Genomic DNA, 27067 nt, shown 5'->3' with positions numbered 1-27067 from the left:
GTAACTCTCTTCCCCTAACCCATCTCTTTAAAATCATTTACTTATAAATATTTATTTAACTAATTTTCTAACCGTTCAACACAAGTTTTATTGGATAGTTTCAAGCCTGAAATTCATAAAACAAATGATGGTTTTCCCCAGAGCACCGTTTTGTTTCCAAATCTTTGTCTGATATTCATTGACGATCTGTTGTCCGTCACTTTTATTCCATTTAATTGTAAACTTGATAACAATACTTAATAACAGTACTCACATCTTTGGCTTTCTGATGTGAAACTTCAACGGCAGCGTATCTTATGCTCATTAAATTCCTATCTCTACTTAATTGTCCATTGGAACAGAATTTAATGCTTCCAAAACTAAATGCTGTGTTCAAGATGCCACTATCCATGAGTGGCACTTGTATCCAGGAAACTAATCAATTTTCAGTATTCCGTATGTGTATACAGATCACCTCTTATAGAATGATCACATATTCGATATTTCCAAAAATACTGCTAAGTGCTTAGGATTTCTCCAACCTACGATACGAGACATTTTTCACCCATTTTAATCTGGCTATAATTTACAAAACATTCATTCGCCAGGCGCCCGAAAAACAAGTTAAAATCTCTTGAATAAAATTCAAACCAGGGCTTCAAAAATGGTTGTCGGTAGAACTATAACCGAAACATTTCCCTCAAACAATGCTTCAATGTTCCATGCCTTCCGTTGCTTTTTCGATATTTTTACAAACAATATTGTCGAATATGCTAGCTGCTCCTTAAGTAATTCAACTGTAATACTCCCACTTCCAGGAATGTTTACAGTTTACCCTTGCGCTCAATTTCAGGCATACTGTCAAGAATTGAGTTTCTTTCTTAAACCGAACATCGAGAATGTGGAATTCTTTGGCCAGCTTTGCTTTTCCCTCCTTTTTTGTTGTTGAGAACTTTAAGACCAATCTGCACCGGTATCTAATCTTAAATCCGTGTTTAAATATAAACAGATAGAGTACTACTAACCCCTTGAATGCCTGTAAATTCTTAAATTTTCCAAAATACCAATCGACCAATGATAATAAACTTTGAATGCGAAGTAAAATTAAAATGTTGTAAGCGATTTCAAATGATGAGATCTCAGAACAAGAAGTCCACCATCTATGTTGTCAGTGAATTTTTACTAGAACGAGTCTTGATTCAGGTAACATTGATCGTACGTAGAGCTATCAATGTTATTACAATTATAATAATTGACACATTGATGGGATTCAAACACATTTTAAGTTCTTCAATATTAACAGACAGAACATTGATAATGTGGTTTGCATTTTGGTTGTGTCAGGGTTTTGTGTTTAAAACGGTAAATTAGCTGTAGCAAAATGTCTGACAGTGTTTTCAGGATTTTTGAAGGGAATTTATAAATGTATAGAAGAAGAATTAGTGTTAGTTGAAAATATAAAGCCTTAAGAACATACAAATAAAGACTTAAAACTAAAACGTTACCAAAAGCTTCGCGTTAAATTGAGAGAATGCCACTATTCTGAGTGCGAAAAATAAATTGAATAGCTTGAGGCAAAATTTTGGCCAATAACTAAACAAAAATTTTATAAATTTCAAAGGTCAGGAGCTAGAGAAGATGAAATATAAGAACCAACTTTATGGTATTTCTAAGAGTTGCTATTCCTGAAAGAATCAGGAATCTCCTAGTAGTGGGTTGAACAACAAGCTGCAACTCCTGCAACAAGCACCCAGACATCATAAGCGTCCATTGTCTAAAAACAATTAAACAAAACTAAAACGTTATGTTTGTCAATGGTAACTGATGCGTTACCTGACAATGTTACTTGACAATAATGCTTGATGGTGTGTAGGGCCCTTTAAGAGTGCGTACAATCTAATCGCTGCCATTTTGTCATGGGCTAGATGAATATTGATTACCACCTATTTCTTGGTATTTCTTGTTTATGCAAAATGGTGTCAATTAACGCTTATCCAAGAAAAACTTGTTAATTTGTGTGTTACAAGTGTAGGGTGTTCTTAAACTGCCATACACCGAACCGAATTTCTTTCTTTGAACACATATAAATGTCATAGAATTAATTTAACGCGTCACTCAAACGTAACATAAAATGTGATATCTGGGCTTTTCACGCTAAAAATCTATCATAGCATACGCCACGTGTTTCATTTACCCTGAATAGGCTTCAAGCACATTAACAACTTAAATACGTTGAAATGTCACTACATATCAGCATTTCATTTTCAATGCCTCAATTATTCGGAGCCATAATGTTTAACGTATGAAACACGTGTCACGTTTTACTGAAAATGGGTCAACCTTTTTATTTGAATTAAAATATTTAACTAACCAATTCCGAAAAAAAAACAAAACAAACACTTCCTAAATGATTCAATAGCCCTTATTTGTACACTCGGCAGGACAGTTTAACTTATTATAAGACCAAATGGTTTAATTTGCCATTTATTACCTAAATTTTCGTCCATCGTAGCCAAACCCTTCGAAAATACAAAATGGCAATTATTGTGACAAAATCAGAATTGAAACAATTAAACACAAAATGTTACAAGTAGCATCTGATTTCGATTTGTGATTCTATAAATTAGACTTTTCTCTCTTTGACGCGAGGCACGATGGGCTTTACGCAGAACGCAGTGTAGGTGGTAAATGGTGGTGGCACGTTCGGTGGTCGAAGGCGGCGCGGCCGGCGGTGAAAAGCCTTCAAATGCCATGAACCGTTTTCCAAATTCCACCAACTTAACAAGTTGGCTTTAAATCCAATTTTATTAGCTATCCTATAATAGTTTAGACCAAATGATATCGACAAACGAGAAACGGCCCACCATCGCGACCCACGGACGATAGCGATTCTATACTCGTACATATTGTATATAAAATAGAGAATGTGAAAATTTCAAAAAAGCCTTAATGACAGCCATGATGAGTATTCGTAGTTGCTCCAATGGATATATTTGATCAGAGATAGCCACACAAAACTGGGTGAATTTATTTTATCCCTATAAGTCTAGCTTGAATATATATGGGAGTTCAAATCCTGTATTTTGTGTGCCTCCATCTATATGAAGTTGAACCTATAGAGAAGCTGCTTTATAATTTAATGTGGGTGGTAATTAAAGCATCTGGAGTCTGGACGAGTGCCATGAAAGTGTTTTTGAAATATATATTCAACCAAAATCTGAGTATATCTAATTCCTAACCTAACCTTATGTACATAATATATAATGCTCGAATATATATATACGATAGCCAACAACTGACTATTGAAACATTATATAATAGACTATTCCAGTCCAATGAGGTGAGTTTTGTGTGGACCTTAGACATTCATTTGAAACGTGTGGCATATAGTCGTAAAGGAAAGCCTGTTTACTGCATCACTATATACAATTCAATTTGTACCATGCTTATTGCTAACATTGATTTATTTTATATATATTTATGGCGGCTTATTCCAAAACTAATTAACAGTTTGTTGTGGTTGTGTTAAGCGATCTGGTTTATAATATTGCTATCAATTAGTAAGTTTGGTTGGTATACCTTACCTACCTACGTTGTGTTTGGCGTTTAAATGCGTGGTTGTTTTGTTTTTAATTTGCTTAAGGTTTCTCTCTATTCTACATCTAAATATAATAATTTAATTTTAAAGAGATTAAAGATAAATATATGAAATGTTTTATTCTATAAATATAGAAGAAATACGATAACAGAAGCCTTTCAACTAAAATTGGCGAATAAAAAGGAAATCTCAAAGCACCCTGAATTAAACAAAACATCTTTGATTCGATTTTCAAAAAAAAAAAACGTTTTGTTATTTGAAAACACATAAAGAGAAACCGAATTTAACAAAACAAAACAAAATAAATAAAATTTAATGCACTCGTGTCTATAGGGGGTTTCTTATAGATATAGACCTTTTTTTCTTTTTTAAATAATTTGTACCCACTAAAGGGTTATAATTGACCTAAACTTGGTTAAAATTTCAACACCTTAGAAGAATAGGTAAAGATTTTAGGGAAGATACTGGTCTTAAAGTTTTGCATATGACAATAAGAGCCAAAAACAGAGTCCGATGTGCAGTTAAAGAATCTTTGTACCTGACAGGTTAGTGCCTGGGTAGTGCGTTGGAGGCCTTGGAAACGATTCCTGCCTGTTCCATTTAGTTTTTTGTCACGGTCACTTCCTCTTGCGAGGAATTGAAAAATCCTCCAAGAGTAATTCTTGTCAAGAAAAGTGCTTCTCAAAGAAGCCGTTCGGATTCGGCTTAAAACTGTAGGTCTCCTTCATTTCTGACAACATAACTCGCACACAGGAATGGTTGAGATTCATTAGTCACAAGGCCCTAGTTCTGAACGCACGTTTGCGTCACCTAATTTATTTTATTTTTTATGCCCGAAATTTCGCTCAACTGCGGTGTGAAAAGTCATGATGTAACCGGCTTAATCGACAAAACGTTGTTTGTAAAAATATCGATAAAGCAACCAATGTCAAGAAAAATTGCATCGATGTTCGAGTGAAGTAAATGTTTCGGCTATAGTTAACGTCTAACATTTTCAAGGCTCTTTTTTGGATTCTATACAAATATGGGAATTATATTCTAGTTTTGGACGAATAAAGGCTTTGTAAATTACAGCCACATTAAAATAAGTGACAAATTTCTTGCACCTTCGGAGAAATACTAAGCACTTAGCAATATGTTTGGAAATGTCGAAAATATGACAGAGGTTATCTGTGATACACATACCGAGTACTGAATGTTAATTAGTTTCCTGAAAGCAAGTGCCCCTCGTGGCATGGGATGGACAATGCTGTCAAGATCTGAATTTACTGAGTTTCAGACAAAATATCATTTATCAAAATAAGGAAGAGTGTCGGAGACAAAACGCAACCGAATAAAACGGTCCGGAAGGTACTTTCTATCCCAACAAAGAGATTTGCCAATACAAAATTAATCCTTTTTCGATAAAAGAGCTTGTTGCCAAACTCTATTACATCCCTTAGGAATATCAAGTGCATTTATCTTAATTTCTCCAAAACGGTGTTCCACTGTTCGGTGAGATAGACCATTAGATCACCAGTGGACCTATTGTTACGAAAGCCGTACTACCGTAAAGTTTACACAGCATTAAAGGACACCCCTTCAGAACACGTGAACTAACTAGATTCCAATTTTGACTTTCCAATAGAAAAATTACTGAATGACAAATTTATGGAATAAAACAAGGATGAGTTTTTTTTCATTGTCTACAAATTTACTTTATTTGAAAGATAATCTTTTGAAATTGTAATTTCCTTCATGTTGCTGGCTGTGTTGTCTGGCTCAGAAGGTCCAATTTTTCAAGACTTTTCTCAGCATCTGTGGCCGCATATCGGCAATAACATGACCAATATTGTCCAGCCTTCAAGCTGTCTAATCGTTTCGGGCTTATTTTCGTTGGCTCATGTCTTCACATACACCCCCTCTTATATATTCAAGCAACTTTTAATCGAACGATCTGCAATTCTCCAACAAATCAATTGAGGCACGAAAGGCTTGACCTGTGGCTCCGTCATTTTGAAACCACAGCTCCCGTGCATCATCATTGTTCAATTTATGAAGAAACAATTCACTAATTATGTATGTCAACATCGACTGAAACGTCTTAGCCAACATCGTTTTCAACAAAGTAGGAACAATTATTGCATCAACTAATAAATCATATCCAACAGTCAATTATTGTGAAAGTTACGAAGTATTAAAATACCCTTGAGGATTGTGATCACTTTAAATACTGCAGTTTTGACTATTGGCGTATAAATTGAATCTAAAGTCAGCTTTATCACTGAATAAAATTCGTATTCTACGTATTTGGAACAGAGACATGATTTTCAAAATGAATTTGCACAATTTCAAAGCGTTTTTCAGGCTTCAGTATATTTATATGAAAATGTCAAACTAAATTTAAAATAGGTTACTTGGCAGCTGACAAAATGGCCGCCGGTTAAAATAGTGTTACCAACATAAAGTTGGTGCTCTTGTCTTTATTTAAAAATCAATGTTAAAAGAAGAAAAATAAAACAACAGAACTCAAAATTTTGCATATACAGGTCACTTATCGGTATCGAAATATGGTTTCCAATTTGCTTTGGTTTTTTTTTGTTGTAGAGGGTTACCCATACCCATTTTGCGGTTTCATAAGTAAAAGTAAATAAAACACACATAAAATATTATTTTTTATGATATTTATTATTATAAAGTTTGAACGTGAATATTATGGGTAAAACACAACATCATTTAAATGTAAACCACGGGAATTGTTGCTAGCATCGACTCTTTTAAGGTAATTTTCGACCACTTTTTCACACATGTTGGGCGATATCTCAGCTATAACTAGAGGAATGTTTTGTTTTTAAGTCATTTAAGGGTCTATCTGCGTAAACATAGTATTTTGGTAGTGTCAAATAGCATGAAAGCAGGCAAAAAAAAGTCAGTTATCATATAACCATAACGCTTGACATAGACAGTCGTTCCATTGTAGTTTTCTAAGCAAAACAGTCCAATCACACCTTCGGACCAAAGAGCGCACCAAATATTGACTTTTTGCGGATGTAATTGCCTCTCTTGAAATGCTTTAGGATTCTCAGAACCCCAAACACCACAATATTATTTATTAGCATACCCACCCAGTGAGAAATATTCCTCGTCGCTTAAGAAAATTTCGTTCGAAAGATCACAGTCCACGGCCTGCGCCTGTTGTTCAAGTACCCAATGTAAGATCCAATTGCAAAATATGCCATAATGTGCAGTAAGACAGTGCTTATTTCTGAGAACAACAAGGAATGAACATTCAGGTCTTCTGCAACACTTTCACTTAAAGCAGCGATATTTTAAGTGATACTAGGAAACGATGATGAACATGCCTTTCAATATCTGTAACCAATCCAGTCTCTTAAAATTTTCTTTCAAATTTTGCCAATTAAGATTAAGTAAACCATAATCTTTTCTTAAAGTACGATATGTGGATGTGGCAGAATCACAATTTTATATGCATTTATATGCACTGGGCGATGGTCAAGTGATACATTTTTGTAAATGTCAGGCATTTTAATTAAAAAAAATGACAGCTGTCGAATTGCAGCCCCATTCTTTGAAATCTCAACATTTTCTTATAGAATGATCATTAAGTACCACCTTAACATTTCAAAACAAAAACGGTTCGTTTTTGGTATTTATAGTCTCTTGTTTCACGAAACAAAAAAACATGTTTTTCCTCAACCTGTTTTCTGCAACAAAAATAATAGGCTAAAACAAAAGAATTTAAATACAATTAATATGTATTTATGATGATTTGCATGCGTCCTTAAAGTGGCAGTACGTTTCCTAATAAATAGAAAACCATTAATCATAACAAATTATTAATCTTTAATGTTAATGGAAAAAAGTTTTGACTTAAAAGTCCAGTTTTTTTTAAATTACATTTTATTTTATTATCAATGCACTAATTTACGATTTATTTATGAGCATTTTAAACACGTATCAGAATATTTGACAATTTGTTGCATTGTTAAAGACCAATTAAAAAATTAATATGAACATGTTTTTTTTAATGAAAGTAAAATCTTAAAATATTTTTTAACAAAACAAGCTTATTCCATCGATTTCGTTCCGCACCTCATTTTCAAAAAATGTTTGGATCATGAATCACCTATTAGTCCAATTATTACGTTTGTTGTCTTCTGACGTCTTTTTAAGTTTAGTGTGCATTTTCAAATAATTTACACCGCTGTGTTGGAACTTGCACTAAAAACAAATCAATGTTTTGTGAAGTTACTTATTTAAGGCTTTTCTAAAATTCTTATAACGTTAAAGCAATTTAAAAAAAATATACTTAACAACAAAATTGGATCATTTCACATGCTGTGACGTGACGACTTGTGCCTAAATTAATACTTTTTATTATAAAAATTAAACTCTGAACATTTTGTTGCTCTTAAAAAAATATTACTGGTTAAATTCATTAACTAGAACATCACTTCAATTAGCGTTCCTTTCTTTCAACTTCAAGACATTGAATAACTATCATGCATTATTAGACCTGATGCCAAAGCTCCATCATTTGTGTTTGGCTGTCGATAAGAAGAACATCTAGCTCTGAATTTTTGGTGAAAACATTTTGTTTCTTGATTCATCTCGAGTGTTTGGAAATTTAGTTCCTAAAAACTGTGCCATTTACGTTTAAAAGCCCGTTCAAAATATACTATTTTCAGTATGAACGGATTAATCTTGAGATTTGGAGAACGAATTAGTGAATATTTTTTATATTAACATTATAATTTTTGTTTTTCTTTTTGGTTTCTTTTGATATTTAAGAAACCATTTTTGAAGTGTTTAAACTAATATTTTAAATACAAACAATACCCTGATAAGTTATGGGTGGGGGAGTGGTATTTTTAATCGTCGTGCCGACTTTAAACTTTGAACGTGAGCTTGTGTATGGTAAGTGATTTCTTTAATAAAATATTAAAGTTCTATCAAGAAGATTTATGTAAACGAAAGTGAATTTAATTATTATTTGTTTTTATTTCTTGTGGTTGGTTAAAATTATAAAATTTTAGCAACCCAAATCTTAACGAATTATCACAAATAAAAATGAGATTCACTTTTTTATATAATTTTAAATTGCATCTTTGTTTTGTGCGAAAGATTTGCTGACTTCAATGCATCCCGCTAATGAACACTGTGGCGTATAAATACTAATTTCACTTGCTAAATATGTATGATAATAAGTTTTGGCTATGAAATAGATCAAAAATAATTGAAAATGAAGTCGGTATGTTCTTCGATTCTTGTGTCCATTGCAAGCAAACTATTTCGGTGTTGTATTTTATTGAATAGAAAAGGTTGTCTAATTTTTTAAAATCTATAAAGCTGCATTTCCATAAATAAACAAAATTATTTTTTAAATATTTTGTTTCCATATTTAGAAAATGAGGTAGGGGTAAAAAAGAAGTCGGTGTACATAAGCCTTTAATTCTTGAACATTGCAATAAAAGGGAAGATAAAGCGTAGTAAGGAATTAAGAAAACGAATCTCTTATTTTTTGTGCGGCCAAAGTTGGACTAAAGTGATAATTGATGTGCATTCCAAGAAGCGCGAGTATCACGTATGAACTTTTTAAGGGGAGAAACTGGCTATTTTACTAGAGCATAGTCCTTTAATATAACGATAAAAAAGGATGAGACAAGAAACCTTACGACGATGTCCGAATGAATTGCTTGATTTATTGGTGTCACTCCTGCTAATCATTTTAAAAGCTCTTCTTAGTGTTGTCCAGGAGCCTTACTTAAGTTTCTGGCTAGAGCACCAGCCCATAGAAGGGTGTTATACTAAAATTTTTTAAATTAGATACCCAGATTAGAAGGAGAGAAAAATGTCTTGTATCGTCTCAGGAATCCTTAACATCTTGCGCCATTTTTGACAACATCGAGTATGTGATCGTTCCTCAAGATGTGGTTGGTGATGCACATATAGTCCGGTCAATTTAGGCATTTGAAATTCCCTAAATTCCCACCAAGCTGAAAAACGGTAAGATTGTTTGAAATATCATTAAAAACTACATACATTTTATAGTACCCATCTTTCCCCTGTAAGGAAAAAAATTTATTGAAGGTCAAAGGTAAAAAATGAGTTTTTCGCGATTTTCAGCAAAACGGTAAGTTTACCATACAAATATTTCAAACAAAAATTGAAGATCATAAAATTACCTACAAAAAACTAATTGATTTTTTTTCTATGAGCCACCGTTTTTTGAGATATAACGATTCAAAAAGTTGTGAAAGTTGTAATCGGCATAATATGCACACGTTTCCTCGCTACCTATATGAGGTAGTGTAGTTAGCTCGTTTTTTTTTTTGTGGTTTCCCCAGTAGGCCTATTCCAAGGGTCAGTTTTGATCCTATTTAATTTGAAACTATTGAAAAATAATGGATATTAGCAGAGACTGAAAAGATAAAAGCAATTTAAGTTAAAAAAGGAGTGAAATTTAGTCGTCCGAGACGTAAATTTCAAAACCTTCTTCTTGTCCTCCTTCTTGATCTTCTTGTTCTTGTTCGTCTTGTACTTCTTCTTCTTCAACATTAGAGCACTACCGGCCTTGACAATGTGTACATGCTGTCATGATACTATGGCAAATATTTGTGTATACTAATTTTAAGGGGTATGCTCATTTTCGGCCCGGAGTGTACACCAATGAATTTAGTATCAAATAAAAGGTTGTTCCAAGCCGGATATATCTGCACAAATATTTTGTCGATAACTGATGGGAGATCCGAGATATTTGAGATTGAAGTTCGAAATGTTCAACCATTAAAAATCAGCACTTTTTCGACATAAATGCTAATATCTTTGGATATAGAAAAGCAAGAAAAATCAAAAAGGTGTGTAAAATATCTTTCAAATGAAACTAAAATTACATTTCTATGATTTATAAATTTTGAGTTATTTTTAATCAAACCTTTGAATAACAGCATTTTTTATGCAAACTTTTGTACAATAATATCTTTTAAAATTCAATGATGATATTAATTTTTTTTGGCACCAATAAGTGGCTTAGTTCACAACCTTTATTTTCATATATAATTGTTTAGGGTTTCTTCAACAATTTATTCACTTTGCCAAAAAAAATCTTATCTCAACACTAAAATAAAAATAATGCTTATATAATAGTGGACAAATTAAAACAAAAAATAAATAATTCTTATTAAAGTGGTGGAAATATTAGAATAAAAAAGAAGTTGTTATCACAATATCGACAAAACAAAATTAAATTAATTAAAAAAAAAATAATAAATAATTATAAACTAAATAATAATTCAAAGTAAAATAAATAATTTTAATGGCAATGGGTTCGGCAAAACATAATGAAAGCATATGCGATCTAAATCCTAGAATTGACCTTTGGCAATTAACGCATACCTGTCTTCCATTTCCCACACCTAAGCTAGGTTCACTTGGGAACTATTTACGTTACTTGGATTTTCATTAAAAGTTGAATCGTAATCCATTTTTGTCAAAAAACATATTTTAAGAAGAAATCACATCAAAAAACCAAATATCAACTGCATCAAACCAAAAAATATAACGGAAAAAAACTTATTGACACATATTTAATAGCGTGAGTGGTTAACTCTTTCCTGTATGTTAAGCTTAAACCGCTCACACTCTTCTAACATTATAGTGTTAGGTATAACATTCTTTATGTATTTTGGGAGCATATTTTTGAATTATTATTGGCAAAATGAACAAATTGTTGAAGAAATTATATATGAAAATAAAGGTTGTAAACTAAGCCACTTATTGGTGCCAAAAAAATTAATATCATCATTGAATTTTAAAAGATATTATTGTACAAAAGTTTGCCTAAAAAATGCTGTTATTCAAAGGTTTGATTAAAAATAACTCAAAATATATAAATCATAGAAATGTAATTTTAGTTTCATTTGAAAGATATTTTAAACACCTTTATTTTAATACCTTTTTGATTTTCCTAGCTTTTCTAAATCCAAAGATATTAGCATTTATGTCGAAAAAGTGCTGATTTTTAATGGTTGGACATTTCGAACTTCAATCTCAAATATCTCGGATCTCCCATGAGTTATCGACAAAATTTTTTTGCAGATATATCCGGCCTAGAACAACCTTTAATTTGATACCAAATTCATTGGTGTACACTCCGGGCCGGATGTCCCTTATAAAATGAGCAATCCCCTTTGATCGTTTATTCTTTAAAATCACTTTTCTACAAAATATGCCAACGATTCTGGGATTTCATTATTTAAATCTTCAAACATGCGACCTGATGGAGGGAAGTTGGAATTATCAAACACTGCGGTTTGAATATCTTCGCGAATGATATCTGTAGCTGCCTCTAGGACTCTGAATTGTTCTTCTTTTGTATTAATTTTTTTTTTTCGTACCAGGCTTGATTCAAAATATCATGATGATTATCTACTAAGCATATGAATGTTGATGCTCCCGATTTCTCAGTGATAATAAGCTTATCACCATTCTTCAGTTTTGGTCGTAGCTTAATCGTTCTGTTATCTAAAATCGTAGTTTTCCAAATATTCTTTAATTCGCTTAAAGTAAACTGACAGTCATAGCTATTTTGCATGCATGTAATATTTCCTCCATTGCTCGATTCGTAGCTTCGTCTTTAGGACGACTGATTTTAAGTCCAGTGGAAGGTTTCATGAAAGAAGCATAGCAATCGTGATGATATTTAGCTTCTGCATTAACTAAATCATTTTCAAATTCGACTTAAGCAAGAACAGCTTTTGTTGTAGTATTGTTACAATTCTGAGCTATTTCCAGAATTGAATAACCTACAGTGATGTTAGAAACATACCGATTTTTTTTGTATAGTGCCTTCCTTAATATCAACTAGGAAAAATCAAACTGAATTTGTTATTTGTATTTATTACAAAAACATATTGGTATACTTTATAATTACTTTAAAAAAATAATGATCTGATGGTAAAAAAAATAAATATAAAATATATAAATTTACCCCATAACATCCCTGCTCAAAACTAACCGGATTTTATACAAAACTTTAAGTCTTGATGTTTAGGTAACGGTTTTTCTTGTCATATAGATATAATTGATTAAAAAAACTAAGCAGGTTGTGAGCTGTCTAAATAGAAATTGATTCGATTAGTAAAATGGCTGTAACACGTCACACAAACGCTATTCGTTATAAAGTGTTAGAAAAATATCAAGCCGGTACAAAACAAAATGTGAAATGCTGAAAAATCCAACTTTTTCAAAAAGATTAGAAGCGGATAATCAGTAGAAGCAGAACATCGTGGTGGTAGCCCTAGCAAATCAATATCTAAAACAGATAGGCACATACAAATTTTTTTTCTTAAGGACCCTTTTCCGTCCTCGAAAAACATCTGTGAGGATCTAAATTTATCAATAACGCCATCTAAGGTAAGGAGTCATTTAAGGGAATGCGGTCTTTATGAGTTCCAACCAGCAAAAAAGCCACTACTTACTAAAAAAAAATCCTAAAAGAAGGTAAAATATGATAGGTGTATCGGAAAAACTTTCAATTTCTTAATTAAAATATTTGATCAGGGTTGAATTTGCAAAATATCATCTGAACTGGACTATAAGCAAATGGAAAAGTCTGTTTTCATTGATGATGTAGGCGTTGGTCCGATACATCAAATCGCATGAATTATGGACCGTTTTCAATATAGGGATATTTTAAATTAGTAGTGTAAGTTACAATAACCGATAGAAATATATTTAAACATATATTACAACTATAGAGATGTATATACACGGAGCGTACTCACGCATCTTATGACGATATATCTCAAAAAAGGGTGGTTCGTATTAAGTATTAATTAATTTTTTGTAGATAGTTTTATGGTCTACAATTTTTGTTTATTTTTATTTTTATTTTTATTTTTATGATAAAACTTACCGTTTTGCTGAAAATCGCGAAAAACTCATTTTTTTACCTTTGACCTTAAAACAAACATTTTTCAAGTTTAGTTTAGTTAACTTTACTCTTATTTGTTGGTCTAATTAATTAAATTAAATTAATTAATAAGTGCCATAAATGATGACAATTGGAGCGTATTTCTCTTTAACGACGCAAGACTGCGTTTTCAAAGCATTTAACTCCACTCGGCTTCTTATTCAATATTGTCCAATCGTCGAATCGCATCATCTTGATATTGCCACATCGAGAAATTACGAGGCCAGAATAAAGAATAAATAAATAATAACAGCAGTAGATTTGATCTTTCCGCAGTAGAACAAAAAATATACAAACAAATAATTTTAAAACTACGTCATACATACGAGTCCATATATTTATATGTGTGTTTTTAACGGATGGGATTAAAACCATATATTGGAATACTAACTCAATATAACAGTCCATAACTGTCGAGCATCTCTAATGGAGATGGCGCAACAGTTTAATATTCACCTTTGCTGGGTGCCGGGCCATAGAGACATTCCAGGTAACTGTAAGGCAGATGAACTCGCCTGCAGGAACGGTACAGTACAGCCCATCCTACCACGTTTGGCAAGTACTGGCATACCAATCGCTACTTGTAAACTGCTACTAATGCAAGACGCTGCGAGGAGGGCAGGCACCAGGTAGACCAACATCACCACGTGTCAAGCCACAAAAAACATCTGGCCAACACTGGATTTTAAACGTTCAAGGTGCTTGCTCTCTCTAAGCAGACCGCATATAAGCTCGATAATAGCTGTCATAACCGGACACTGTCTAATAGGAAAGCACGCCACGAGACTAGGCGTATTCTCAAATGATTTTTAGAAGCTGTATGGACGAGGAAGAGGGAGAAACGGTTCTTAATCTTCTCTGCACACGCCCTGCTCTAGATCGAAAATGCAAGAATTACCTAGGAGAATTCTTCTTGAACGATCTAAACGATCTAAATCATATCGGTATAATCGGCCTCTCACGTTTTGTAAGGGACTCTAACTGGTTCCATTGAGCTTAGGAGGAAGCCTCAAGATTCATGTGGTATCACAATGGGCCATTAAATTGGCCTAAGTGTGTCCGTTTCCATCTTGGACAGCCACTATAACCTAACCTAACTCAATATTTAAACTTTTTTTCACAGACTTTCTATCAGTTAAATTTTGGAAAGCTCAGGGCAGTCTGACATTTACTGACATTATTCATTTCTTTACAAAAAATTACATTTGCAAGAGTGTTTACCTATATTTGTTTCGTTATTTAATTTTAACTCGGCTTAAAATAGAAAACATTAGCCCCCTGCAGTAATCGGAATAGAGAAAGGATTCTAATAGAATATATATTAATGGCATAGCACCATCGAAAACTAATGTAGCATCAATGTATTTCAGCAGTTTAAGTTCTGTATCATTAAAATCAAAACCTGGTTTATTTGGCTACAAATATCTACATAAAAACGTAAAACTTTCATTTTTTATCAGTTCTTTGTTCAGGACATTTTTTTTGTTTATTCTTGAAATTCTGTTCTAAAATACGAATTGAAAGCTATATACATTTCTTATGAGGATCCATGTAAAGATTAAGAATGTGTTCAAAAAGATATATAATTTGAGTGTACTGATATTTTATTTTGTTTATAATAATAATTCTTGTAAAATGAGGAATTGCCAGTATCACCCAATAAATATACAAATTTAAATAAGCTCTCAGAATCCTGTAGTTTCGTAGAAAACGGAAACATTTTAGAAACAGAGACAGAGATTTGTATCATGAATAAAAACGTCCAACTAATTTCCTACTGTCATATCAAGTTCACAATGAATTAGTCTCGTTCGGACGGTTTTTACAGCTTTATTTGTGTATATGTTTTAAGACAGCTGTCCAAGAGAAGGTTTATTAAACATAACAAAGTGCAGTAGATTAAATTTAGTGGCAGAAGATTTAGATCTTGCGAAATGTGCAGTAGATTTACTGATTTTGCAGCAAAGTGGCATCGCTGATTATAAGAAAATGCTTCGAAGGACATGGGGCACACCAGAATTTATTTTTTGGTTTTCAGACTTGAACCCATCCTATACTTCTTGTATTGATCGGTCCGAAAAATAATTTCTAATTCAACGAAGGAGGGATTTGGTGGCGATTCAAGTTATGAAGATTCAGGCTTGTTATATATTCGAAGTAATCATGTACTTTTTCAATATTTTCAGTGTCAGTATCATCTATACTGATCCATTTACACTGTGGCATAGACGTAATATTTTTGTAAAGCATCTTTCTCTAAAAATTTTATGGTTTTAATACGTTGTATATTTTATTCTGTAACGATATTGTGATCCAATAAAATGGGAATTCTAACTTTGTAATATATTCTGAAATGGTTTTGTCAAAAATGAATTGACACAAATAAATTCCTCAGAAGTCATTAAACCCTTAAATGGTTGACGATTCTAACTTAAAACAAAAGCTTCTTTGTTGGGTTGCTACAATTGTGTCTGACTTTATTGATAGCCAATGTCGAGCCAGACAAAAAATGTGATCATTATTATTGTCTAAAACTTACAACCCAACACCAAAGCTCTGTCCAAAAATAACAATAACAACAAATCAAAAGAAAGTAAAAGAACACGCAAAACAGGCAGACACAAAAATTGAAAAGTCAAAGTTAAACTGTAACTGACATTAAAAATCAATAAAGTAAATGCCGAAGCCAATACAGAAAACAATCCATAAACAATGAGAGTGTTGACAGATTGACATGATGACAGAATTTCAACTATATACGAGTAGTATGAGTGCCAAACAGGAACAGGAACGGGAACGGGAACGTGAATCAGAACGGTCCTTGTTATATGCAGATTTATGAACTTCAGGAAAATGAAAAGGAGGCAAAAACACTACACTAACACAAACACACCCACATCCACATCCTTTCAATCCATACGTAGACACAATGTCATATTGATGTTGATATTATTTTGTGTGGCAGAAAAAAAGAAAAAATGTTCAGCCGGATTTCCGGTGACAAAGTCTGTTGAATTGCTTTTTGATTGAAACTTCTGAGTTAGAGATAAAAGAGCTAAGAGGCTACAGAAATGTGATGGTGTTTATGATTTATTGTGTGTGAGAAAAGAATAAATGAGCGTCAACAAAAGTCCTCTTTCCTTTCTCTGCCTTTTGGTATCAATTTACCGAAATGCTATTCATTTTTATTTGTTGAATTTTGTATGAATTGCGGTTTTTTGGTATAATGAAACATGAGGGTTTTGGTGGTGCGTATAAATAAGGAGTTGGGGTTTTGTGTTTTGTTTATAATATTTTTGAAATATTTGATTTTTGGGCATACAAATGAGGGAAATAACTACGAAGGGAGTAGTGGTAGGACAAAAAATCGATAGGCAGAGCTGTGAAGTAGCGAGAGACTAGCTTGTTAAAAGGACGCAAAAGAGATGTTAGGAAATAAGCTACGTCAGAATTTTCAAAACAACATTCAACCTTTTTGTGGCTACAACTTGAAATATAGTTGAGCTGGTGCTCCCATATCTTCCTTAAGCCTCTCGGATTAATACGTCACCATCCAAATTTCGTCGTAATGTTTCTTTCCTCACCCGTCTTAATGTTATTTTAATAGGCTAAGTTCTAGTGAAAAAATCAGTTGTCTACTTAAAAGAACAGAGAATCGTTCAGTGAGAAGGTTTAATGCCTTATCACGATTTGCCTCTCTCTTCCCATACAGTGCTCAAAAGTTCAAAACCTACATATTTCTTCTAATCTTTCTTTTTTCTCCCATAATGCTCACACGATGTTACTGGCATATAAAAGGGTATAAAAATGCCTTGAGATTGCGCTAATAACACAAAAAAATATTTATCACGGTACGTTATAAATAAAAAAACCAACACTTTTGAAATACAGACTTGTGAGATGCAGAATTTTGATCATGCAATATTTTGTACACACAAATATCTTGAAATACAGTATCTTGAGATACAATACTTTAAATACAGTATTTTGATCCATACAGTATTTCGACCCCAACCCAGTTTTACCTCTAAAAGTCGGTTTATTAATAAATTAGAAGTCGAGTGAGTTCCAACTCATTTTTTCATCAAGTTCTTAAGCATTATAACTCTGATTTAGACCTCAGTTTGATCTAGAACTTTATAAGACTCTCAAATTTGGGTGTCTAAGATTTTTGAAATTGGTTTAGTATTGGCTTTATTTTTCCATACACCAAATTTTTGGATTAATTCTGGTATTGGATGTATGTAGGAGTTGCATAATGTTAAATGTTGTGGACGAGGACGCTGACAGTTTCATAAAGTGTAAAATTCACATAAGCATTTAATTATTTACTTGTCGTGAGCTTTAATTCATGTTATAATTTAAATTATACTTATTAGCATTTATAACGACCACAAGTATTGAGTCTGCACAAATAGACATAAGAGCTATTTAAATTATTACTATAAGGTTTTTGCAATATTGTTGCATTTTTAGTCTTGACAAAAGTCTTTTGCTGAATTTACTGAACCCACGATTTCTAGAAACTTTCAATATAATACTTGCTATCATTTAAATTGCATGCATCATTTCTCTTGATATTTAATCGAGTAAGATGTTCAGTGCAACACGAATATACGTACATCATACATATGTAAGTATATACTTAAATATGTACATACATTTATCAAACAAAAATATTTTGAAATAACACAAATCTTAACCGAAATCCATTTAAAAAAACACAATTTTTATTTCGAAAAAAGTGAGAATATCAAAACCAAATGCTTAATCCAACAAAAACTGACATATTTTTTATTTTATTTGTAAAATGTCAGAATTTTGAGTCAGAACCAGCTACGGGGTTCTACAAAAATAGCAAAACACACGTTAGAACTCAGATCTAATCAACCGAGATCTAAAATTCGTAGAACTCAAAAATGATTTTAAACCGAGTTCTACAAACATAAAGGTTTGAAGAAATTCTCGAGTTTTACATATGCGGCGTTCCCAAGACTAAACAAGAATTCCTTGATCGAAGTGAAGTTAAATTTGTGATCTAAGATCTATGTCCCTTAGCAGTGTTTTAAAAACTAAAATTGATTTGATAAGACACCAAGAAAAAACCAAATGTTCAGCGACACATTATTGATATCTCGACAATTTGTCATCATTTTTGTATGAAAATTTAAAGTGAAGATAAAGATTTTTGAAGAAAAACTTATTTTAAAGGTAAATTGTCTGAATTATAATACAAAATTACAAAAACTATTTGTAAATAGAGTCTAGTTCGTGCGACACAGTCGTGCACATAATTATCAAAACTAGTCTATTGCAATTGTTTTTACAGGAGAATGGTTTTAAAGCTGATAACATTTGAGTAAGAAAACAAGGAAAGAAGAAAGGTTCTTACAAAAAGTACGGACCAATTGTTCCACCATCCTGTTGGTTGTTATGACAGTTTCTCAACACACTTGTGGATTATTATAACTCGAAATACGGGAATTTTGTTTATCGACATTCAAGTATTCAACCAAAAGTGAGCTTCATTGCTGGACAATATTCGCTTATGAAAATTTCGAACACAACCATTATTTTCAAGATACATTTGCACAATTTGTAAGCGTTGTTCAGGCTTGAGTCTATTCATATTGAAATTCAAAACTAATCTTAAAATAAATCACATGACAGCTGTCTAAATGGACGTCTGTTAAAATAGTGTTTCCAACTTATATTTCCATACTTAAAATAAAAACACCCATTAAAAGCCTCTTCTGATTAATAGGGATAAGAGAAAAAATTGTTTGCATACACACAGAAAAATACAGCAATATAAAATTAACATAAAAAAATGTTGTTTTAATATTGTTTTGTTATTTTACTTTAAGTGTTGATTCATCAATTTTTCATTACAAAACCACATTTTTAGCGTTTACTGAAAGTAAATTTCATATGATTTAACATTTGAAATAGTTTGATTTCGATTTTAGTATATAAGCAATGTCAGCTTAACGCGATTTCGTCTTGAATTAAAATTTAATGATTTTGAAACAAAATCGTTTCGTATTGATTTAATAGTTAAACCATTTTCGAAATCTCCGTTATATTTTTGTTTTCTATTTGAGAGTTCATCTGCCTAAAATTTATTTAATGAACAATGGTTTCGCGTTAAATCAACATCCATCCGTGTTGAAGTGTTATTGAGCAGTGTTCAAGTAACATTGAATTGCAACACAGTCAGTTATTTAAATTCGAGCACCTGCATTTTTCCAAAAACTAAAATATTGGTTCAAAGTGTTCCCTATTGCTGATCAAAATAAAAATATTAATTTAATACCTTCAAATCTGCATAATACCGAAATAAGTTTATTCTATGCAGACAATAGTGAGATAACTTCTAAACTGTGGTCAAAAACCACAATAAATTACGCAACCGACGCAAGGAATATTATACTAAATTTACCTGTTGCTGATGTAAACCAAAGCAAGCTAGAAGAACGAGGTTTTGGAAAAATTCAGTCTCCAAGAATCTACGAATTCCTGAAGAGTTTTTGTGTAGCATCGCATTAATAATTTTGGTTTTGTATTTTTCTTTAGAGGCATCGATTACATATGTAAATTTTAAGTACTTGTCCAAGGAGGAAATTAAAAAAGCTATAACACAAATCGGAGTAAGAGCATGTAAGTGAGTTTTAAAATAGGGAAATATACATTTTTCTAATTACGAGGATGAGCGTTTGAAGCTTAAAGTCAGAAAATTAACACTGTAATTCTGGATCAATGACTGGAATAATGTTCATGACATGGATTTTTGATGCAGTTTTTCATGACGCGGATCTCCATAGATAAATAAAAAAAACATTCGGGGTATTATTGCCGCATGAAATTTTTGAAAAACAATACATATTCAAGTACAGGATTTTACAAAGCAATTGTTTCCAAATCAGTTCTTTGTTCATACAGTTTATTACCTAGGAGAATTTTTTTACAGAACTATAACAAGCTGACGATTTCGATTTATTTAAACAAGTTACTTAATATTTTGTTTGTTTTAGTTTAATATAAATATAAACGATGAGATATTGTTTTGAAACCGAGACCGATTTCAAGCTGTGAGTCCAAACTCAAAGTGTTGAGATCGATGTCTCGATGAAAGCTCTATTAGATAAAGTTCTAGTTTTGATATGCAAAAAAAAGAGCAAATGCTCGGTTGTATGAGATCTACATATCAATCAACCCTATCTTAGGGGGTAGAGCAAGCCGTGCAACTGATTGGAGCATATTCCCATACACTTCTGAAGAAATAGAAGAAGTGCAAATGTTATGGAGCAGTAATAATGAGTTTCCTTACGCCATTGGTGTTCTGAATTGTACTCATGTGCGTATAAGGAAACCATTCTATCACTACGAGGAGTACATCAACCGCAAAAGATACTATCCAATAAATGTACAGGATACATCCAACGTAAATGGGAAATGTAGTAATGTACAAGTATTGAAGTTTGCTGACCAGGATCAGTATTTTGAAAAATAGTTTCTTTTTTAATCATATAAATATAAAAATCAATGCCACTTTTCGTTGTAATTTTATAACTCAACAATGCCTTTACCGATTTGGCTAATTTTGGTCTTGAATTATTCGTGGAAGTCTAGAGAAGGTTTGTACGTAGAGAAAATTAAAAAAAAATCTTCAAAAAGGTATAAAATCAACATCTTTCTATATTCCCATATACAACCATTTTGTACGTAAAGAAATCGCGATTTGTTGATCACCTTGAAAATGTAGAACGAAGCTGTAACAATAATTGAAGATATGAGTTTAAAGATTGTAAATAAGGCGTTAGAACATTTGGGTATGACCGCAACAAGTCGTAAGATACATGATTTTTTTGACTGTGAATTGCAACGTGATTTACATTTATTTGTACAATCGGATTTAACTAAATTAAATATTCAACAAAAACATATGTATGACACAATCATGCAAGCCATTTCCAATAATACAGGTGGATTATATTTCTTGGATGCATCTGTAGTACAGGCAAATCTTTCGTTGTATCATTGATTTTAGCGACTATTCGATCGGAACAGAAAATTGCATTGCCACTTGCATCTAGTTAATTGCTGTAACATTATGGTCGGACCGCACATTCTGTATTAAAATTGTCATTGAATGTACATTGTACGGGTGATTGAAACTCCAACTTGCAATATTTCGAGAAATTCTGCTATGGAAAAAAATTCTGCGATTAACGTCAATTCCTACTAATGAAATAAACGCCTGTTTGAAATCATCAGTTCTTTGGAGATATGTACAAAAATTGACACTTAACATTAATATGCGTATTCACTTACATTATGCTGCACTGCCCATGAGTTATCAAAACAATTTTTAGAAATTGGTGATGTCAAAATACCAATCGACAGTACCAACGGATCACTTTACCGAACAATTTTTGTACAATTGCGCAATCTATAGATGAGTTGGTTGAATGTGTTTATCCGAATTTTCTTCAGAATTACAGAAATCATGATTGTTTGAGAGAACGCACCAGTTTAGCACCGAAAAACAATCATATCAATGCCATTAATTTTCAAATTCAATCGAAACTGCCAAGTGTAGTCACGACATATAAATCAATTGACAGTGTTATGAATCAAGATGAACCAATGAATTATCCAATTGAATTTTTAAATTCATTGGAACCCCCTGGTATACCACCACATTGCTTGAATCTGAAAACTGGTTCTTTGATTATATTATTACGAAATATTAATCCACCAAAACTGTGTAATGGCACCAGATTGGCAGTGAAAAAGTTATTGCCAAATTTGATTGAAGCTACAATCCTAACTGGTAAATTAAAATGAGAAGTGTGTTTAATACCGAGTATCTTTATGATTCCAACTGATATGCCATTTGAATTCAAAAGATTACAATATCCTGTGCCTTTATCATTTGCGATGTTCATAAATAAGGCCCAAGGGCAAACACTTCACGTTTGTGGTGTCAATTTGGAGGAATCATGATTTTCACATGGCCAACTTTATGTTGCCTTTTTCAGAGTCGGTACCCTCAACTCTTTATTTATTCATGCTCAAAATGAAAAATGCTGATAAATATAATATAAACAATATATCATTTGGACTTTTAAATAGCTAGCAATTTGAAATATTTTTTTGTTTGAATAAATGAACTTAATAATAATTTTTGTTATTACTATGCCTTATACGTAGCGAAGCACGTACCGAGCCGCTAGTAATCACATAAAAAATAATTCCTCAGCACTATTACTGTACTAATGATACCATTTTCCTTCTTGACCCGACTGATCACATAGAAACTACTGTTTTAACTAGCGCAAGTGCATACAAAGAGCTTTGAGATCGTTCTCATATCACTGAGTCAGAACTGTAGAGAGGGAACTCGATCGATCTCACATGCGAGTTCAAGCTCGTCAGCTCTGACTTTGAGAACTTTCTCATCTTTTAGCATATGACCCATTGTCTTTGTCGGATAGAGCGACAAGAAATGTAGTTTTCTGGCTTCAGTCTCAGTCTCGTTCGATTTCCCAATCGCCTTCGATATCAAGATCTTGTATTTTTTCAACAGATTTAACTTCCCCAACCCAATTATCTAGAGTACAATATACAAAAAAAATGTCAATACATAATCGTCTACATTTTGGTTTTTAGAAACTTGAAATTTTGCTACAAGAAATCTTAAAAAGCAAATCGATTCTTTAGTCCAATAACATCAATGGTCACTTTATGGATTTGTTTCGAATCGATTTTATAAACATTAGTATTGAAGACTTTAGCTTAGTACCCGTGGCATGATGGTTAGTGCGTTGGACTGTCATGCTAGAGGTCTTGGGTTCGATCCCTGCCTATGCAATCTAAAGTCTTTTTACGGGTACTGCCTCTTGCGAGGAATTGACAAATTCTCCAAGAGTAACTATTGTCATGAAAAAGTGCTTTCTCAAAATTAGCCGTTCGGAGTCGGCATATAAACTGTAGGTCCCCTTCATTCCTAACAACATTACTCGCATACAGGAATGGTTGAGAGTTGTAAGTCACTAGGTCTTGGTTCTCAACGGACTGTCGCGCCACCCAATTTATTTATTAGCTTCTATAACACAACACAAAACATTTTGACTATTAGTAAACATTTCTTTTTAATTGATTATTATTTGCTGAAATGTAAGTATTCCAATAAACATATATTAAAGAAATGTTGTGTACACAATGTTACGTACATAGCCATGGTATACTTTCAAGAATATTCCAATAGTACCAAAGTTACAAGAAAAACAATTCCGAAAGATAAGATTTCATTTTCTTAATTCTTTTTATTGTAAAGAAATATTAAAATAATATTTACATATATATATTTTTTGCTTTCCATTGATATTGAAATTTCAAAATAACTATGGATTTAAAAAATAATATTCGATTTTTACTAGAAATTTTATTATATTAGAATAACCCCTGTGGGAAACTCTGGGATAAATACTCCAACCAAAGACGGAAACGTTTCCAATCCGGTGAGGAGTAAGAAATTCAAAATTCTTTATTCGTAATAATAATGGAAAATTATACTTAAGAAATAAATGTATACAATTATTTTGATCATTATAAATGATTTGAAATAAATAATTAAATATAACTTAACCCAACTTGAGCTTTTGCACTTATTTCAATTTATTTAGAAACTTTATGACAGTAAAAGATTTAAGTATACTTTAGTGGTTTGAAAAATAGTTTTTTGTATATTAATACCATGTAAACATGTTCCGCTTTTTATTGGTAGTATTTTTCGATAATCTAAACCGTAGTGATCAGCATTTTAAAAGAGATAAAATGTTTTTTGATTTTATTTTCGAGCAGGGTTATTTCAACGTGAACTATAGTGTTATTTTAAAGTTGAAACCATTTCATTTTAAGAGTATTTTCATGTCAATTCAACAGGGAAACCAATTGTCTCAAAAAGAATCATGGTAATAATTCATAACAAACTTCTTAACAAACATATTTTAACAAGGATTATTAGTTGAATCGTTATGTTATTTATGTCGATTTAAGTTTAGTTCATGTTATTTTTACGTTACATTTCTGCGCATCATTTCAACGAGAAAACATGTTAAATTAACGTGAAACATTATGGAAGCAAAATCATAGCTAAAAAATGTTGAATCATTTGTTTAAGTTGATTTTACATTGATATTTTTCTGTGTGTATTAAATATTAATTCCAACTCTGGATGAACTATAGATGGGTTACCACCTTAATGGTCTTTAAAAAGTTCAACTTTTTCGTCTTTGTTTGCTGAAATGAAGATCACGGATTCCTCGTGTTCTGGTCGCCTTGAGAGTAGTCATTCGAGACTAAACATTATCTAAAAGTTTTCTTTGTTTTCCCTAAAACTTGGTTTAATAGATAGTCAGAGCACATTAAACTCCACCCTTCCCTTTTATCTTATGGATTTTTTTTTTTTTTGAGTTTAAAGCCCAACTAACTTTTACACACTCTTGATTTGTTTTTAAAATTATTTTTATAACCGTTTCAAAATTTAAGAAGTATGAAAAACCTAAATCCTTTGTCATTTTCCTTTTTGTGAAGGAAGAATGCGAGCTCCTTTTTTTGTTCTTGATTCCTTAACGGGTCACGAAATCTCATAAACAATTTCAAGAATTTCGTTGAATGTCTCGAAGGGGTTTTCAATTTCCCATGGGAATTCCACTGCGAAAGCTTCTGCTTCTTCGCATCTTCATTTTTTCTGTCCACTTCTGCTGCGATGCTACGAATTGTAATCAGGTCCTTTTTTGTTTTTGTTCGTCTTTTGTGGTTTCTCTTAATTTACGTTAATCCCAAGTTCATGAGACAGCTCTGAGGCAACCAAACGAACGTTGCTGGCCGTCAGATAGGAATTATTATTTGTCTTGGAAGCGAATCCCAGCATGTCCTTCAATTTCAGTTAACAAAAAAACGTCCTCTCGCTCGTCCTTTCTTATGCCAAAACAAAGGTGTTATCGATTTAGTTTTTGTTAAATTATGTGTGTGTTTGTGCGTTCTGGTATGGTCATGGCTGTCCTCCTGTAAAATTAATTCATTTTAAGGATTTCGTCTTATGTTTTTGGCCCAGAAGGTTCTGTTCTTCTGATTATTAATAAAGATAAGCGTATACGTATACAAAGTTGGTTTAACTAAGTTCGTATATTTTGTTTTTCTTTTAAATTTTTTGTTTAATAAGAACTAAGTTTCAAAAATAGGTATCCCAGCTATTGACCATTTGAAGATGTAACGTAGATTCACCTGAACCCTGCCGCTCCGCGCCGGCCGCCTTCTGCTGGACAGATGTGGTATGAAATTTTGGAAACTTGATGTGGTTTGGAAAGGGTCACTTAATTCATTTTTTGTATGTTGCTCATCTTGCTTCTTCTTCTTCTTTTTAGTTGTCCTTTCGGTTTAGTTGTCCTTTTGATATCTTTTTTATCAAGCGAAATCTCGCTTTGGACTTTTTTTTTGTGTTGGAAGCGTAGGTGGATCAGGGTCTGGGTATGGGTTCTGTTCTATAGGCAAATTCAATTTATGTGGGTTTTAGAATTTAAATTTAAAAGACAATTTTGTTAAAGGGGTTGAAAGGTGTTCCTTTTTATCTACCTTTTAGCTAACATCCGATGGACATATTGGTTTCCAAGAATTTAATAAAATCGAAAGAGATATTGTTTTGTGTAGAGCCAAGATACAGGTTAGAAAAGAAGTTTTCGTAGAACAAATTTTAAATATTTCTTCGTTTGAAATTGAAATTGAAAAAGTTTTTAAGTTTTGGCTTTTATAAATGTTACTTTTTGCAGAAAAATATTTTTGAAAACTCTTAAAAATGAGAAGTGTAATCTTTTAGTCACGAAACCTTACATTCTAAAGAAAATAACATAAAAGAGTAAAAACTGTCACATGACATATTATGTATGTTTGTCTTTTATTTCTAGAAATTCTAGTTGACAGTTAAGTCAAAATGTATCATTCATCTTCATTAACAATTTCTTGAATATAATATTAAATCACGTGTTTTACTTTAATATGAGTCTTGTATGATTATTATGATACAGATACTGCTAATTTTTATAGAAACTAAACGATAAAAATTGTTCAAAAATTATGAAAAAAAAGCGAGGACAAGAATAAGTCAGGCCTCACTAAAATTAACATTTTTATTGTTAACTTTAGTGGGGGCCTTAATACCCATTTATCCCCCTTAATTCAAGCTATAAGTATAACTTAAAACTAACTTAAATCTAAACTTATAACTATGAGTAGGAGGGGGGGGCTGCTAACAGGACCTTGTGGTTATAGGAGCTAAAGTTAAAATCAAATGAATGTGGTTCGGACCAACTGAAGCATACGGGTCAGACGTTCGTGAAGGTCATATAAGGTCGGGTGTCTTGATAAATAAGCGGTTTTTTTCAGTTTGTGGGGTTTTTCAAACTTCGGGGGTTAATGTTGAAAGAGATCTATTATACAAAGAGGAGCAATCA

General features: G+C 32.3%; 1 protein-coding gene across 1 annotated transcript in view; it reads left to right on the top strand.

The window, feature by feature from the left end:
* The first annotated feature begins 8347 nt into the window (after positions 1–8347).
* The window catches only part of LOC129942726 (uncharacterized), a 78963-nt gene continuing 60243 nt past the window's right edge, over positions 8348–27067 (top strand). Inside the window, exon 1 of the mRNA XM_056051770.1 lies at positions 8348–8494. Coding sequence (XP_055907745.1) covers positions 8428–8494 — 67 coding nt within the window. The 5' untranslated portion in view covers positions 8348–8427. The remainder of the gene's footprint in view (positions 8495–27067) is intronic.

This window comes from Eupeodes corollae, chromosome 1, assembly GCF_945859685.1.
Source record: "Eupeodes corollae chromosome 1, idEupCoro1.1, whole genome shotgun sequence".
Classification (NCBI taxonomy): Eukaryota; Metazoa; Arthropoda; class Insecta; order Diptera; family Syrphidae; genus Eupeodes; species Eupeodes corollae.
Note: the sequence above shows the minus strand (reverse complement) of the source record. Positions and strands in the feature narration are given on the sequence as shown.